Below are 15,714 nucleotides of genomic sequence, written 5' to 3'. Positions count from 1 at the left end.
AAAATGGATGAAAGACCTCAATGTGAGACAGGAATCCATCAAAATCCTAGAGAAGAACATAAGCAGTAACCTCTTCGACATCGGCCACAGCAACTTCTTTCAAGATACATCTCCAAAGGCTAGTGAAACAAAAGCAAAAATCCACTTTGGGGACTTATTCAAGATAAAAAGCTTCTGCACAGCAAAGGAAACAGTCAACAAAACAAAGAGGCAGCCCACAGAATGGGAGAAGATATTTGCAAATGACACTACAGATAAAGGGCTGGTATCCAAGATCTATAAAGAACTTCTCAAACTCAACACCCAAAAAACAAATAATCAAGTCAAAAAATGGGCAGAAGACATGAACAGACACTTCTCCAAAGAAGACATACAAATGGCTGACACCTGAAAAATGTTCATCATCATTAGCCATCAGGGAAATTCAAATCAAAACCACACTGAGATACCACCTTATACCAGTTAGAATGGCAAAAATGGACAGGGCAAGAAACAAATGTTGGAGAGGTTGTGGAGAAAGGGGAACCCTCTTACACTGTTGGTGGGAATTCAAGTTGGTACAGCCACTTTGGAAAACAGTGTGGAGGTGCCTCAAAAAATTAAAAATAGAGCTACCCTATGACCGAGTGATTGCACTCCTGGGTATTTACCCCAAAGACACAGATGTAGTGAAAAGAAGGGCCATATGCACCCTAATGTTCATAGCAGCAATGTCCGCAATAGCCAAACTGTGGAAAGAGCCGAGATGCCGTTCAACAGATGAATGGATAAAGAAGATGCGGTCCTTATATACAATGGAATATTACTCAGCCATCAGAAAGGATGAATACCCAACTTTTACATCAACATGGATGGGACTGGAGATTATGCTAAGTGAAATAAGTCAAGCAGAGAAAGACAATTATATGGTTTCACTTATTTGTGGAACATAAGGAATAGCATGGAGGACATTAGGAGAAGGAAGAGAAAAATGAAGGGGGGGAAATTGGAGGGGGAGACGAACCATGAGAGACTATGGATTCCAGGAAACAAACTGAGGGTTTTAGAGGGGAAGGGGGTGGGGGAATGGGTTAGCCTGGTGATGGGTATTTTTTTTTTTAAAGATTTTTATTTATTTATTTGAGAGAGAGAATGAGACAGAGAGAGAGAGCATGAGAGGGGGGAGGGTCAGAGGGAGAAGCAGACTCCCTGCTGAGCAGGAAGTCCAATGCAGGACTCGATCCCGGGACTCCAGGATCATGAGCTGAGCGGAAGGCAGTCGCTTAACCAACTGAGCCACCCAGGCGCCCCCGGTGATGGGTATTAAGGAGGGCACGTATTGCATGGAGCACTGGGTGTTATATGCAAACAATGAATCATGGAACACTACATCACAACTAATGATGTATTGTATGGTGATTAACATAATTAAATTAAATTAAATTAATAAATAAAAATAAAAGTTAGAAAACACTGGGGCGCCTGGGTGGCTCAGTCTGTTGGGCATCTGCCTTCAGCTCAGGTCATGATCCCAGGGTCCTGGGACCGAGCCCCACGTCGAGTTCCCTGCTCTGTGAGGGGACTGCTTCTCCCTCTCCCTCTGCAGCTCCCCCTGCTTGTGCTCTGTCAAATAAATAAATAAAATCTTTTAAAAATGTCAGAAAATACTGTAAGAACAACTACAACAATAATAATCTGTTACTGGTTACACAATATAAAAAGTATGTTAACTGTAACATCAATAACCTAAAATGTAAGTGGGGGGAGAGGGGAGATGAAAGCATAAAGTTTAGAAGTTCTATTGAAGTTAACTTGTTATCAGTTTATTTTTTTATTTTTTTATTTAAAGATTTTTATTTATTTATTTGACAGAGAGAAACACAATGAGAGAGGGAACACAAGCAGGGGGAGTGGGAGAGAGAGAAGCAGGCTCCCCGTAGAGCAGGGAGCCTGATGTGGGGCTCGATCCCAGGACCCTGGGAGCATGACCTGAGCCAAAGGCAGACGCTTAATGACTGAGCCACCCAAGCGCCCCTTGTTATCAGTATAAAATAAGGTGTTATAATTTTAAAATATTTTATGTAAACCTTGTGGTAACCACGAGGGTAAAACCTGTAGTAATTACACAAAAGTACACGATAAAGAAGTCAAACCCTACAGATATCAGAAGGCATTGAAACACAAAAAAAGAAAGCAGGATACAGAACAAAGAATAATGGTTCTGTAAAAGTCATAAAAACAATAAAATGGCAAACTAAGTAAGTCCTTACCTATTAATGATTACTTTAAATTGTATTTAATTGGATTAAATTCTCCAATCAATATACATAGGATGGCTGAGTGGATAACATTTGAAAAACGTCTAATGATATGTGCCCAGAGAGTCTCACTTTAGTCTTAAAGACACACAGACTGACAGTGAAGGGATGGAAAAAGTTGTTGTAAGCAAATGGTATTCCAAAAAACAAACCAAAAAAGTAGGGGTAGCTATACTTCTATCATACTAAATAGACTTAAATATAAAAATGGTAAAATGAGACAAAGAAGGTCTTTTACAATTATTATTATGCAGTGATAAAGAGGTCAACCCACAGAACAAGTCTTAGCAAATTCAAGACGACTGAAATCATACCAAGTGCCTTTTCTGGCCACAATGGTCTCCAAGTAGAAATCATTAACAGGAGGAAAACTGAAAAATTCATGAATACATGGAAACAAAACAATAGTCTGAATAGCCAAGAGTCAAAGAAGAAATTAAAGGGGAAATAAAAATGTATCTTGACACAAACAAAAATGGAAACACAATGTACCAAAACTTACAGTATGCAGACAGAACAATTCTAAAAGGGAAGTTCATAGCAATAAATGCCTACCTCAGGAAATAAGAGGTATCTCAACCTAATGCTATGCTTTAGGAACTAAAAAAAAAAAGTGAACACAAAGTTAGCAGAAGGAAGGAAATAATAGAAATTGGGGCAGAAACAAATAAACTGGAGACCAGGAATACAATAGAAAAGACTAACCAAACTAAGAAATGGTTTTTTGAAAAGATAAAATTGACAAATGTTTAGCAAAACCAAGAAAAAAAGAGAGGGCCAAAATCAACAAAATTACAAATGAAAATGAAGAAGTAAATATTACAACTCATGCCACAAAGGATCTTAGGAGGCTACTATGAACAACTATATGCCAACATACTGGAAAACCTAAAGGAAATTGAAAATTCTTAGAAACATACAATCTACCAAGAATGAATCAGAATAAAGTAGAAAATGTGACAGACCAATTATTAGTAAGGAGATTGAATTAGTGATCAAACATCTCCCAAGGAAGGAAGGCCCAGGAACAGACGGCTTCACTGGTGAATTTTACTAAACATTTAAAGAAGAATTAATACAAACCCTTCTCAGACTCCTCAATGTTTGGGAGGAGGGAAGACTCCCAAATTTATTTTATAAGGCCAGCATTACCAAAGCCAGAAAATAACACTAAAAGAAAACTATAGGCCACTATCTCTGATGAATATAGAGGCAAAAATTCTCAATAAAATACTAGTAAACAGGAGGTGCCTGGGTGGCTGTCAGTTGAGTTTCTGACTCTTGGTTTTGGCTGGGGTCATGATCTTGGGGTTATGGGATCAAGCCCCATGTAGGGCTCCGTGTTCAGCAGAGTCTGCTTCCCTTCTTTCTCTGCCCCTCCTCCCACACACACATGGACTCACTCTCTCTCTCGAATAAATAAATCTTTAAAAAAATACTAGTAAACAGAGTTCAGCAGCACATTAAAAAGATCCTTCACCATGATCAAGTGGTATTTATTTTTGAGATACAAGTGTGGTTAAACAGATGTAAATCTGTCACTATGATATATCACATTGATAGAAGAAAAAAATTTTATGATCATCTCAATGGACACAGGAAAATCATTGGGCAAAATTCAATAACCATTCATGATAAAACCTCTTAATAAATTAGGTATATAACAAACATACCTCAACATAACAAAAGCTGTAGATGACAAACCCACAGCTAACATGATACTTAATGACAAAAGGTTGAAAGCCTTTCCTCTAAAATAAGGAACAAGACAAGGGTGCCCATTCTCTCTCCTCCCATTCAAGATATTACTGAACTCCTAGCCAGAGCAATCAGGCAAGAAAATATGAAAGCCCATCAGAATTGGAAAGGAAGAAGTGAGATTGTCTATTTGCAGATAACATGATTTTATACACAGAAAATCTGACAGACTCCACCAAAGAACTGTTATATCCAATCTACAAATTCAGTGAAGTTGCAGGATACAAAATTAACATACAAAATAAGTAGCATTTTTATATAGTAACAATGAATTATCTGAAAAAGAAATAAACTGATCCCATGTATAATAGCACTGAAAGCAATAAAATACTTAGGAATAAATTTAACCAAGGAGGTGAGAAATCTGTACCCTCAAAACTGTAAAATAGTGATGAAAAAAATTTTAGACAGAAATAAATGGAGGGCGCCTGGGTGGCTCAGTTGGTTAAGCGACTGCCTTCGGCTCAGGTCATGATCCTGGAGTCCCGGGATCGAGTCCCGCATCGGGCTCCCTGCTCGGCAGGGAGTCTGCTTCTCCCTCTGACCCTCCCCCCTCTCATGTGCTCTCTCTCAAATAAATAAATAAAATCTTTAAAAAAAATAAATAAATAAATGGAAAGGTATCCCATGTTCACAGATTAGAAGAATATTAATAATGTCCATACCATCCCAAAGCCATCTATAGATTTTTTTTTAAGATTTTATTTATTTATTTGACAGAGAGAGACACAGCGAGAGAGGGAAAAGGGGAGTGGGAGAGGGAGAAGCAGGCTTCCTGCGGAGCAGGGAGCCCGATGCGGGGCTTGATCCCAGGACCCTGGGATCATGACCTGAGCCGAAGGCAGACGCTTAACAACTGAGCCACCCAGGCGCCCCAAAGCCATCTATAGATTAAATGCAATCCCTATCAAGATTCCAATGGAATTTTTCACAGAAACAGAAAAAAACAATCCTAAAATTTATATGGAACCTCAAAAGCCCCCAAATACCTGAAGCAATCCTGAGAAAGAACAATGTGGGAGACATCACACTTCTGATTTCAAGCTATATTATAAAGGTATAGTAATCAAAACAGTATAGTACTGGCATAAAAAAAAGACACCTAGACCAATGGAACAGATCTGAGAGCTCAGAAATAAACCCATGCAAGGGAGCCAAGAATACTCAATGGAGTAAAGACTGTCTCTTCAACTAATGGTGCTGGGAAGATTGTATATTCACACATAAAAGAATAAAACTAGATCCCTATCTTACACCATGTACCAAAGTTAACCTGAAAAGGATTAAAGATGCCCATGTAAGACCAGAAACCATCAAAATCCTAGAAGAAAACACAGGAGAAAAGCGCCTTTACATGGGTCATGGCAGTGATTTTTTTGGGTAGGACACCTAAAGCACGAATCACAAAAGCAAAAGTAAGTGGGGCTACATCAAACTAAAAAGCGTCTGCACAGCAAAAGGAACCATCAACAAAAGTAAAAGGCAACCTTCAGAATGGGAAAAATATGTGCTAACCATGTATCTGATTAAGAGTGAATATCCAAAATATATCAAGAACTCCTACAACTCAATAGTAAAAACTCAAAATAATCCAATGCAAAAATGGGTTAATACCTGAATAGACATTTTTGCAAAGAAGACATCCAAAGGACCAACAAGTATATGAGAAAATGCTCAGCATCACTCATCAGTAGGGAAATGCAAATCAAAACCACAGTGACTTATCACCTCACACCAATTAGATTGACTGCCATCAAAAAGACCAGAAATAACAAATGCTGAAGAGGACATGGATTAAAAGGAACACTTGTGCATTGTTGGTGGGATTGTAAATTGGTGTGGCCATGGTGGAAAACAGTATTGAGGTTCCTCAAAAAATTGAAACTGAAACCACCATATATATGATCCAGCAATTTCACTTTGGGGAATATATCCAAAGGAAACAAAAACACTATGTCAAAGTGCTGGGCGCCTGGGTGGCTCAGTTGGTTAAGCGACTGCCTTCGGCTCAGGTCATGATTCTGGAGTCCCGGGATCGAGTCCCTCAGCAGGGAGTCTGCTTCTCCCTCTGACCCTCCCTCCCATGCTCTCTGTCTCTCATTCTCTCTCTCGCAAATAAATAAAATCTTAAAAAAAAAAATTAAAAAAAAAAAAAGTGCTATCTGCATCCCGACATTCATAGCAGCATTATTTACAATGGTCAAGACATGGAAGCAACCTAAGTGTCTATCAGTGGATGAAAGGATAAAGTACAGTATGTGTAGACATTAGTCAACCATTAAAAAGGAGGAAATCCTGCCATTTGTGATAACATGGATGGACCTTGAGGGCATTATGCTAAGTGAAGCAAGTCAGAGAAAAACAAATACATGATCTCACATGTCGGGGAAAAAAAACAACAACAACCAACAACTCAGGGAAAAAGCAATCAGATTTGTGGTTACCAGGGTAAAGATAGGAGTGAAAGAGGGAAAATGAGATGCAGGTGGTCAAAAAGTACAAACTTCCACTTATAAGTAAGTACCAGGGATATAATATACAGCATCAAGACTATAGTTAACATTCCTGTGTGGTATATATGCAAGTTAAGAGAGTAGATAGCAAGAGTTCTCATCACAAGGAAAAATACGTATTTTTTATATGAGATGACAGATGTTAACTTACTGTGGTAATGTCACAATATACGTGAGTAAAATCATTACGCTATACACCTTAAACTGCGGTCAGTTACATCTCAATAAAACTGGAAAAAAAATTTTTTTTACATGTTGGGAAGATAAAAAAAAAAAACCCTGTAACAATCTGATATATAAAAAAGGTGTCTCACTTCAGTCCTTCTGTATTTGTTTACTAGTGATGCTGAACACTCTTTATGGGTCGTTTGTCAGTCTTCTGTGCACTGCCTTAACGAGTCATGTGCTCGTTTTGTTACAGAACAGTTTTACATTCTTTTTAATTTGTAGGCTCTGTTTATATACTAAGATCCATTATTAAATATTGCAAGAATTTCCCCCTGTGTTTCACTTGCCTTTTACCTTATCTCATGGTGGGTTTTTTTTTTCGGTGAGGGTACGTAAGTTTTACACTTTCATATAGCCAAACACCAATCTTTTCTTCTATGGTTTCTCTCTTTGCTTTTATGCTCCCACCCAAAGGTATCTCTAAAACACAAATCTGATCATACCCCTCCCTTAATGAAAATCTTCTAGGGGCTCTTGGGGCATAAAAGTCCCAGCTCCTCCTGGTGCTCCAGCCCCAGCCTACGGTCAAGCCCATAGGCACTCAGCTTATAGTCCCGCCAAGAATTGTACCCCGCTTGGAAAGTCACCCCTCCACCAGCTCCACAGGTTCCTTCCCACCTCAGCCCCCTCTTCCTGTACATCACCGAAGTCCCAGCTTGGATATGAGCATCTCCTGTATAATAGCACCTGGTCTACAGGGGGCTCTGTAGTGGTTTGTAAAGTGAGTAACTCAAATGACAAGAAAAGTCTAAAATGGCAAACAGGAGAAATGGCTCTCAGGGCCAGTTTAGGATCATGGGATTGGACTCCTGAGGGGCTGGGGGCGGAGGTTTTGTGACAAGCAAGGGAGAGAAATGAGGGCATAGAGCCCAGGCAGCAGGGGCAGGGTGCTCAGAGGTGGGTGGAATGGAATATGGGTACATGTTGGGGGGCTGAGCTGCGAGCAGAGAGAAGGGCAGATCAGCGGGCACCAGTGCTAGGCCAGGACGGGGATCCCCATAAAGCTGAAGGACAGTGCCAGGGAGGGGCTCAGTTCTGAAGGCACAGGGCAGTAGTCACTGGAGATCCCCAGCAGGAAAGTCTGTCTCACCACTGAAACCCCTTTTACCCACAGAGTCTCCCACACCAGCACATGACACTGCTGGCTTTCTAGTTTCATAGGCCAGAAACTGGTCACTTGTCTCCTCTTCCTCCCACGCCCCACATCCCATCTGTCAGCAGTTCCTGGGGGCTCTACCTTCAAAATTTAACCAGACCATGATACTGCATGATTCCATTTAGAAGACATCCTGGAAAAGGCAAAACTGGAGGGACAGAAAAAAGATCTGTTGCCAGAGGCTAGGGGAGGGGTTGACAAAGGATCTCGTGGGGACTGGGTGGCTAATGGAACTCTCCTAATACCCTGACCGTCGTGGCAGTCACACAGCTGCAGGCATTTATCAAAACTCACAGAACCGGAGACTAAAAAGGCTGAGTTTTACTTAAGTCCATTATACCTTACTAAAACTATGGGGAAAAACATCGACCAGGCTCCAACCATTTCTCACCTCATCTCATCCTCTCTGCGATGGGCGTGGTCCAGGGCGCCATCATTCTTCTTACTTGGATTTTCGCTACAGTGGGCTCTTCACCACTCCTGCGCCCCTGCTCTGGTTTCCCTGTGGTCTGGTCCCCACACTGCAGCCAGGGTGGTCCTTTTAAAACCAAAGTCAGAGTTCCTTAGTCTGGGACTCAGAACTTCAGAGGTAAAGGAACTCTCCAGAGGTTTCTCTTCTCACAGTAAAGGCTGAAGTTCTCACATGGCCACCAAGAGCCTACATGCCACAGTTTTCTGTCACTCCCCTGGTGACTTCCTCTTAACCCCCTCCCCCATACCCCTCCCCCGCAGGTGACTCCACTCCAGCCACCATGGATGGCCTCCTCGCTCCTCCTTGGACATGCACTGCATGCTCCCTTCTTGGGGTGCTCTGTCTGGAATGTGTTTGCCCCTGATTTCCATTCACATGGGCCCCTCCCTCATCTTTCAGGTCTTTGCTCAAATAGTATCTTCTTGAGGTCTTCCCTGAGCACCCTCATTACAATTGCTGCCCAGGCGCCCACCCACCTCACACCCCCATTTGCTGTAGTCTCGCATTTTATTTTTTCTCACAGATCATACTTCCGTCTGACATCCACATATTTTGTTCATTTTGTTTATTGTGTGATTCGTCCTCATGTCAAGGAGGACAGGGACTTCTGTTTTATTTCCTACTGCCCTTCTGTACCTTGGACATTACTATTTGCCTGGGAGAGAATAGACACTCAGTTGAATTCTGTAGCTGGAGTAAAGGCAGGCAAGAGTCCCAAGAACCAGCAGAGATGGTCATCGCTATGTCCACATCTCAGTGCCCCCGAATTTCACTCAGCTGCTCCCCACACATAGTCCTGGACATCAACTGTAGGACCAGTCTGTGGGGGCCGGTGTTGTGGGGTGGTGGCTCTCCTTCCTGCCTTCCCTTTTTGTTTCCCTGCCACCTCAGATGGCTAACTTAACAGATGCCTTCTCTCAAATTTCTCTCTAGAAGCAGATGTTCCAGGAGAGGAGTAGCCGGATGCTGCAGGCCTTGTCCCCGAAGCAGAGCCCTGTGAGCAGCCCCACCAGGAGCCGGTCCCCCTCCCGCTCCCCGTCGCCCACCTTCACGTGGCTCCCGAACAAAACCTCACCCCCCTCCTCGCCCAAAGCAGCCTCGGCCTCCATCAGCAGCATGAGTGAGGGAGATGAGGATGAGAAGTAAAGGCTGCCAGCAGACAGCAAGGGCCGCACCACACAGGCTTGGGCGAGGGTGGGGTCACCGCGTGTGCCCGGGTGGGGCTGGAAGGGTGACGGTCGCAGGAGCTGCAGCTCAGCCGAGGGAAGGCCTGGGGACCAGCTCTCCCTCAGTCTCCACTCAGCCTAAGACTTGGGCTCTGCATGGAGGTTTCCAGCCAGACAACCTTTACAAACCTTCTTAGCAGCATCTAGAATCACTCTACTTTAACCTTGCTAAGGAAAGATGCAGGGCACCCCCAGGAGATTTGCACTGAGTCGGGTGTCTTCTGCTTTGGTCCTTACACCCACCCCTACCAAGTCCGCCACCCATGGAAGCGGCTGTTCCCTAAATCTGCTACTTCCAGCTCATAAGGGCCCTGCACGTTGCCTCCTACCACCCAAGCTCTGCCAGAATAAAGTTGTTCCCGATAGAGGTGGCAAAGTGCTTCTGAAATAGTCAAGTGAAAGATCAATTCCAATCTTCTCAGTTTAGCCACTGAGACCTGATATTGCAAATTCTTTGCAGTTCTAGAAATGTGGTGCATAGACAAAGACATGCTTTAGGCCAGATATATAGAAGGTCATCTAGGATGAACCTTAACTTCTTATTTAGAGGACAGTTCTGTCAAAGAGAACACCACAGAAGGCCTAATATGTTCCTGGTTGTACTTTTCATCATTGGTTTGACTTCATGGTTTCCAGAAATTACCTTAATCTGTGGGAAATGCAACAAAGAAAAACATTTTATATGTGTGTATTTATATATGGTTATATATATATATATGTATGTATGTATGTATATATATAAAGAGGAGCTGCTTTGCTTTGGCTCTGAGTTTAGCAGATGGTAAATGTCGCCTGGAGCTTCTCCTTAAAAGATGTTAACTCTGGAATGGCTTTTCCCATTTCTGAGCAGTTAACAATTTCATAGACCTCAAGTACAGTTTGACGTACCAAACCACATAGCACGTATCTGTTCTCTGTATGCTCCAAGTATGCTATCCAGGGTGTATACCCTATGCAATATGAACATATGGTGGTAGCCTTTTACAGTATACGCTCCTGCTCTCACCCTAATCCCCCGCTGAAATCCTTGGTCTAAAGGACTACCTGGTTCCCTTGTGACTTGGGCACTTTGTCAAAAACTCATCCTGGATTCCTGTAGAAATGTCTTGTCCCAACCAGGAAACGAGTATGTTGTTCTCATGGCCTCCCATCGTGTTTTTTGGCTAGAGGGAGGCTCTGAAGAGTTTCCCAGAGCACTGTGGGAACCTCAGTTTGATCTCAGCATTGAAATGGTCTACGTGGTTGTATAGTTATCCCCAGCCCTAGGTTTGCCAAATGGGCCGAAGAGCCTCAGCACTGCTGTTGAGTTGTTTGACCTTACTGTCCGCTAACGACAGGGAGAATAGCCACAGGTAGAGTCAGGGCGGAGAACCACACTCCTAGGTAGATGAGGCATTGCCTGTCTGTGCCAGGAAAGCCAGAGGGAGAGCTGGAGCCTGACTGAGCAGAGGCCCAAACCAGCAATTTGTGGGCAGAGCTCAGCATCTCCTGTGACAGAAGCACCCCTTTTCAGAGGCCTTGGGAACCAGCCTTTCTGGGTGACACGTGGGGCAACCAATGAAGGAAGGTGGCACGTCTTTCCCCCTTGTGTCGGGGTTGAACTACCTCCCTGGCCACCTGGACATAAGTGGTGTTTACTGGGAAGCGAAACCACGAGGCTGAGCTGGCTTGGAACACCCTTGTTCCTGGCACGCTCTCTCCAGGGTTCTCTTGAGCATTCACGTGGGACAAAGAGCTGGCGGGAACGTGGCACGCGAGAAGGAAGCTTTCTGTAGCCAAGACCTAGAGCACTGCTCTGCAGAGGGAACCAGGTCCCAGTTTTGCATTATGCCCTTCTGCTCGTTCCAGCTGGTTGACACTTGGGGCAGTGCAAGGATAAGCACAGCCAGGCAGGGCGAGGTGGGGAGAACAAGGGCAGAAAAAAGGAGCAAAGAGGGGCCTGGAGAGAGGGAAGGCCATTATCGAAAATCTGTGCTCTCAACCCGTTGCTGGACCTCGCCGGGTAGGGGCAACTATTTTGGGAAGGCCTTTTATGTGCTTATTCCATGGCCCAAGGCAGACAGAGTCGCTCTTACTTGAATTGTGCTCTGAAGCAAATAACGTGGGGCTCTACCAGGCTGATTCTGTGCTTGCAGGCCTTCCACACCGTACTGACAGGTGTTCCTTGTGTGACTCAGACTCAGTGCCGTCACAGCTGCCAGTGATGGCACGTGACCAACACCTGGTTCATTCCAGGGACGGGCTGAAACCGCGCACAAACCGTTCTAAATCTCACCTTATGTCCCCACCCTGTCCTCTAACAATCCCTCCCCGCTGTCCTGAGGCTATGAGACTACTGAGAAGGAATGGGCGCAGGATTCTGCAAGCCAACCTGTAACACTCCTGGCCATCGGCGTCTTCCAGCTCCCCCTTTCCAGGAGGAGATGGGGGTGCCCTTCGTTTGGGTCAACCGGTTGACAGTCATGGCCACAAGTGAGTCAGGGCTGGAGTGAGAGATGTACAATCCTGTGCAGCCTTAAGAGGCAAGCAGAAGTGACAGGAAGCAAGGAAGTGTCCCTTCTGCCCTAGAAAGGGAAGGAAGCTTTCGACCGAGGACTGCAGAGCAGTACTGAGGGTTGCAGAAGGAGAGGAGGGGGCAGGTGAGGAAGACGGGTGGGCAGCAACGGGCTGGAGGGGAGGGTGTGGGGGAGCAGGGCCTTTCTGCTCCCTTTCAAAGTGTCACTCACCCCCTAACAGGTGAAGAAGGAAGGCTTCCTTTCAGAGACACCCAAGGTTAGTGAACGCCCACGCAGGGTGGGGGTGCCGCGCCCCCGAGCTCCCCGGGGCCACCACTTCTCCGTTCGCTGCCAGGTCCTCTACCCAGGGCCCTGAAGTCAAACGTTCACCCTTCCGCCAGCTACAAACACAGGGGAAACTCCAATAGCCTAGTCACACTGAAAGGCCCGTTGCTGGCAAGCCGCCCCCGTGTGCCAGGACCTTAGAAAAGGCAAGGAGACCAACCTCAAGAGGAGCCACCCTGCGCCCCAAGGCTGCCTTCTGACCTGCTCTGTGGGCTTGCAGGCTTGCTCCAGGCCTCGGGCTGTAGTCACTGTGAGTCCATCCCTTGAGGGAGGGATGGGAAGAGCGTGCATTTGTTTTCTCTTCATCTTCAGGACTTATTTTAGCACCCAGGCATACCCCAGAGAGAGAGAGAGACGGGATGGCCTCACAGACTCAGCTGAATCAGATGAGCCCGGTTGGAGCAGAGAGGTTCCTGTTCCTCAGGCATCCATTCAGCGCTAGTCTAGGCCACCAGGCTTTTTTTTTTTTTTTTTTTTTTTTAAGAATCAGCTCATAAGGCATTTGCAACTTCTACTTCTCTCTAGACTTTTTTTGTTTTGTCACTGCGATGTGTCCTGGGACAAAGCCATAAGAAGAGCATACATACTTAAAGACTCTGCTGTACATACAAGACGACGAAGACTCGTCTGGGTTCAAGTACGACCTTACTACGCCCAAGCATTTGCTCTGGTGCTGAATAACGCGAACTACGGGAATCAGCCCTCCACCCCGGCCCCTCGCCCCTCCCCACCCACTCCCGCCCCCCAAGAGAACACAGCATTCCCAACTTGTTTATAAATAAAGGGATGCATAATTGCACTTCGGCTTGTCGCGTTTCCTAAAAGTGTGCTACGGTGTTCCCGTTCATGAACTCCCGCTCGTGGAGGTGGCGGCGGTCCTGCCCGCGCCGTGTCGCGCGGGGCACCGTCCTGCAGGTGCCCAAGGGCCCACACCTGACGGCGAAGCTCGTGAGGAACAGACCCACCTGGAGGGGAGGTCACACGGGGGGGCCCAGTCGGGACCTGGAGTTGGAGGCTCTGGGACCTCGGCCAAACCGCTTCACTTCCGTGGCCGCAGGGTCTGCTTTTAAAGTCAATTGAGGGGGTTGATGGAAATGGCTGCCGAAGTCTTCTCTGGCAAGGTCTCTGAATTTATGACGCGACCCGCGTCGTCCCTACGCTTCTGCAGCGAGGAGGCTGCCACGACGCGACCACGAGAAGGGGCTTAGCTCTCCCTGGGCGCAAAGCTGGAGAGGGGGCCCGCGCGGCCCCTGGGACCTCCACTCCCGCCGGCTTGCGCGGCCGCGCCCCGCCTCAGCCTCCACGGGCGCGCGGCCTCCACCCACCTTCCTGATGAAGCCACCTGCCGGCTGCTTCGCACCTGTACCGGAACGGGGGGCGGGGCCCCTCCCGCCACTTGAACGGGGGGGGGGAGGGGGCGGGAAGCGCCTTTGACGAGAGGGAAGCCGATCGATGGGAGTGGAGGCGCTAAATCGCGATCCCAGATGCCCGCAGTGAGGGCCCAGGTTACCGTGCCGGGAAGTGCGAGCAGCCCTCCACCGGCTCAACCGGGGAGTTTCTATTAACTCCACCTGGCGAGCTTTAGCCGCGAAACGACAACAGTTCTAACATTAGCTCTAGAAGAAACAGCCACGCCGGTATCCAGCCAGGGAAGCCATTTAAAAACACAATACCTATTATTCATAGACCATATTACTTGGCTTTGCCACTCAGATCAAACACATTCTCGACAGATCGTAATTACGGTAACAGCTACAGGTTTCTTCTGGACTTCGTGATACCTCGGAAATGTTCTCAACGGAAAAATCCGTTCTAAGGCATAATAAAATTCATATTGAGGGCACGTACTGCATGGAGCACTGGGTGTTATACGAAAACAATGGATCGTGGATCACCACATCAAAAACCAATGATGTATTGTATGGTGACTAACATGACATAATAAAATTTACAAAAAAAATAATAAAATTCATATTGAAGAACTCTGATATTTGCCCTGAAGAGAATTAGCTTTTGTTAATAAACAGAACCTCTGGGATAAAAGAAGTACACTATCAACAATGTTTACACACAAACACACACACACGGTCCTCTGGTACTGGAGTCCTCATTGGATGTTGGAGTTGACTGTTTAAGCAACTTCTTCAGGTATTCCGCAGGAGCCCTTAGACAGAAAGACTCCCACCGAGATGCCATTCGGATAAAGCATGACAGTTCATCAGCCCCGAAATACATACCCAGTGATCGAATCCTTTAAGAAATCATCAAGTAAAAACCAATAAACCACCAGTAAAACCTGAAAATACCATTAAGAGCATAAATACCTGTCAGTACTAATTGATCTTTGTTAGGCCCAGCTGCACTGCCATAAACTTACATTCTAAAAAAAAAAAAACACCTTATTAGCTGAATCTCAGCAGCTGCTGACCGAATGTGGGAAACTTGAGGAGAAAGCCTTAGTGCAGGGTTGACTTGTCTCCTACAAGCAATTTTTGCTCTCCTTACCTTCATTCTCTCTCTTGGGGGGCAGGGAAAGGAATTGATGTGCCAGGTTACTGTACTTGTATTCACAAAAGCAGAGTTCTGATGGAGGGATTAGACATTACTAAAATATTTGATACGTAACCTTCCATTTTAAAAGAATTAATGAATCTATACCTGAAAGAGTTGGGATACTTTACCCCTTCCACAGGGACCTTTTCAGCTAATTATACTTGCAAATGAACTTGTCACTCGAAAATTTCCAAGTTCAAAGAAAAATCTGTCATCTTCTGCCATGCACATAGCTTGAGGAAGAAGCCAGTCTTTCTTGTCTGGTCGTCACGTTCCACTGGACGGACGTTGACAAGATGCCATTCACTAGTCTGCCCACACAACAGCATGAACACAACTGAGTCAGTGATTCTTTATTTTTTTCCATATCTGATACCCAGGAATTAACAATAATAGAAAGAAGTTGAAGAGGTATATATTAGTTTCCTACTTCTGTCACCAACTCAGTGGCTTAACACAACACAGGTTTATTATTTTTCAGCTGTGGAGGTCAGAAGTCCAAAATGGGTCTTACTGGGCTAAAATTAAGGTGTCGGCGGGGCTGGATGCTCTAGGGGAGAATGTTTTCTTGCATTTTCCAGCTTGTAGAAGCTGCCTGCATTCCTTGGCTCGTGGCTCCCTTCCATCTTCAAAGCCAGCAATGGCCAATGCAGTCTTTCTCACATAATACT

General features: G+C 45.3%; 1 protein-coding gene across 5 annotated transcripts in view; it reads left to right on the top strand.

The window, feature by feature from the left end:
• The window catches only part of PCYT1B (phosphate cytidylyltransferase 1B, choline), a 112,970-nt gene extending 99,514 nt beyond the window's left edge, over positions 1-13,456 (top strand). For 2 of the 5 annotated variants that reach the window (XM_054507584.2, XM_045876009.3), the window contains exon 8: positions 9,358-12,373. In XM_054507584.2, coding sequence (XP_054363559.1) covers positions 9,358-9,570 — 213 coding nt within the window. In that variant the 3' untranslated portion in view covers positions 9,571-12,373. The other 3 variants (XM_064573891.1, XM_064573890.1, XM_064573892.1) reach the window with 3 other exon arrangements.
• Positions 13,457-15,714: the final 2,258 nt, after the last annotated feature.

Source organism: Mirounga angustirostris, unplaced genomic scaffold (assembly GCF_029215605.1).
Source record: "Mirounga angustirostris isolate CCGP_5_RB_7025 unplaced genomic scaffold, mMirAng1.0.hap1 SCAF_11, whole genome shotgun sequence".
NCBI classification, from domain to species: Eukaryota; Metazoa; Chordata; class Mammalia; order Carnivora; family Phocidae; genus Mirounga; species Mirounga angustirostris.
This window is presented reverse-complemented; position numbering and strand designations above follow the sequence as displayed.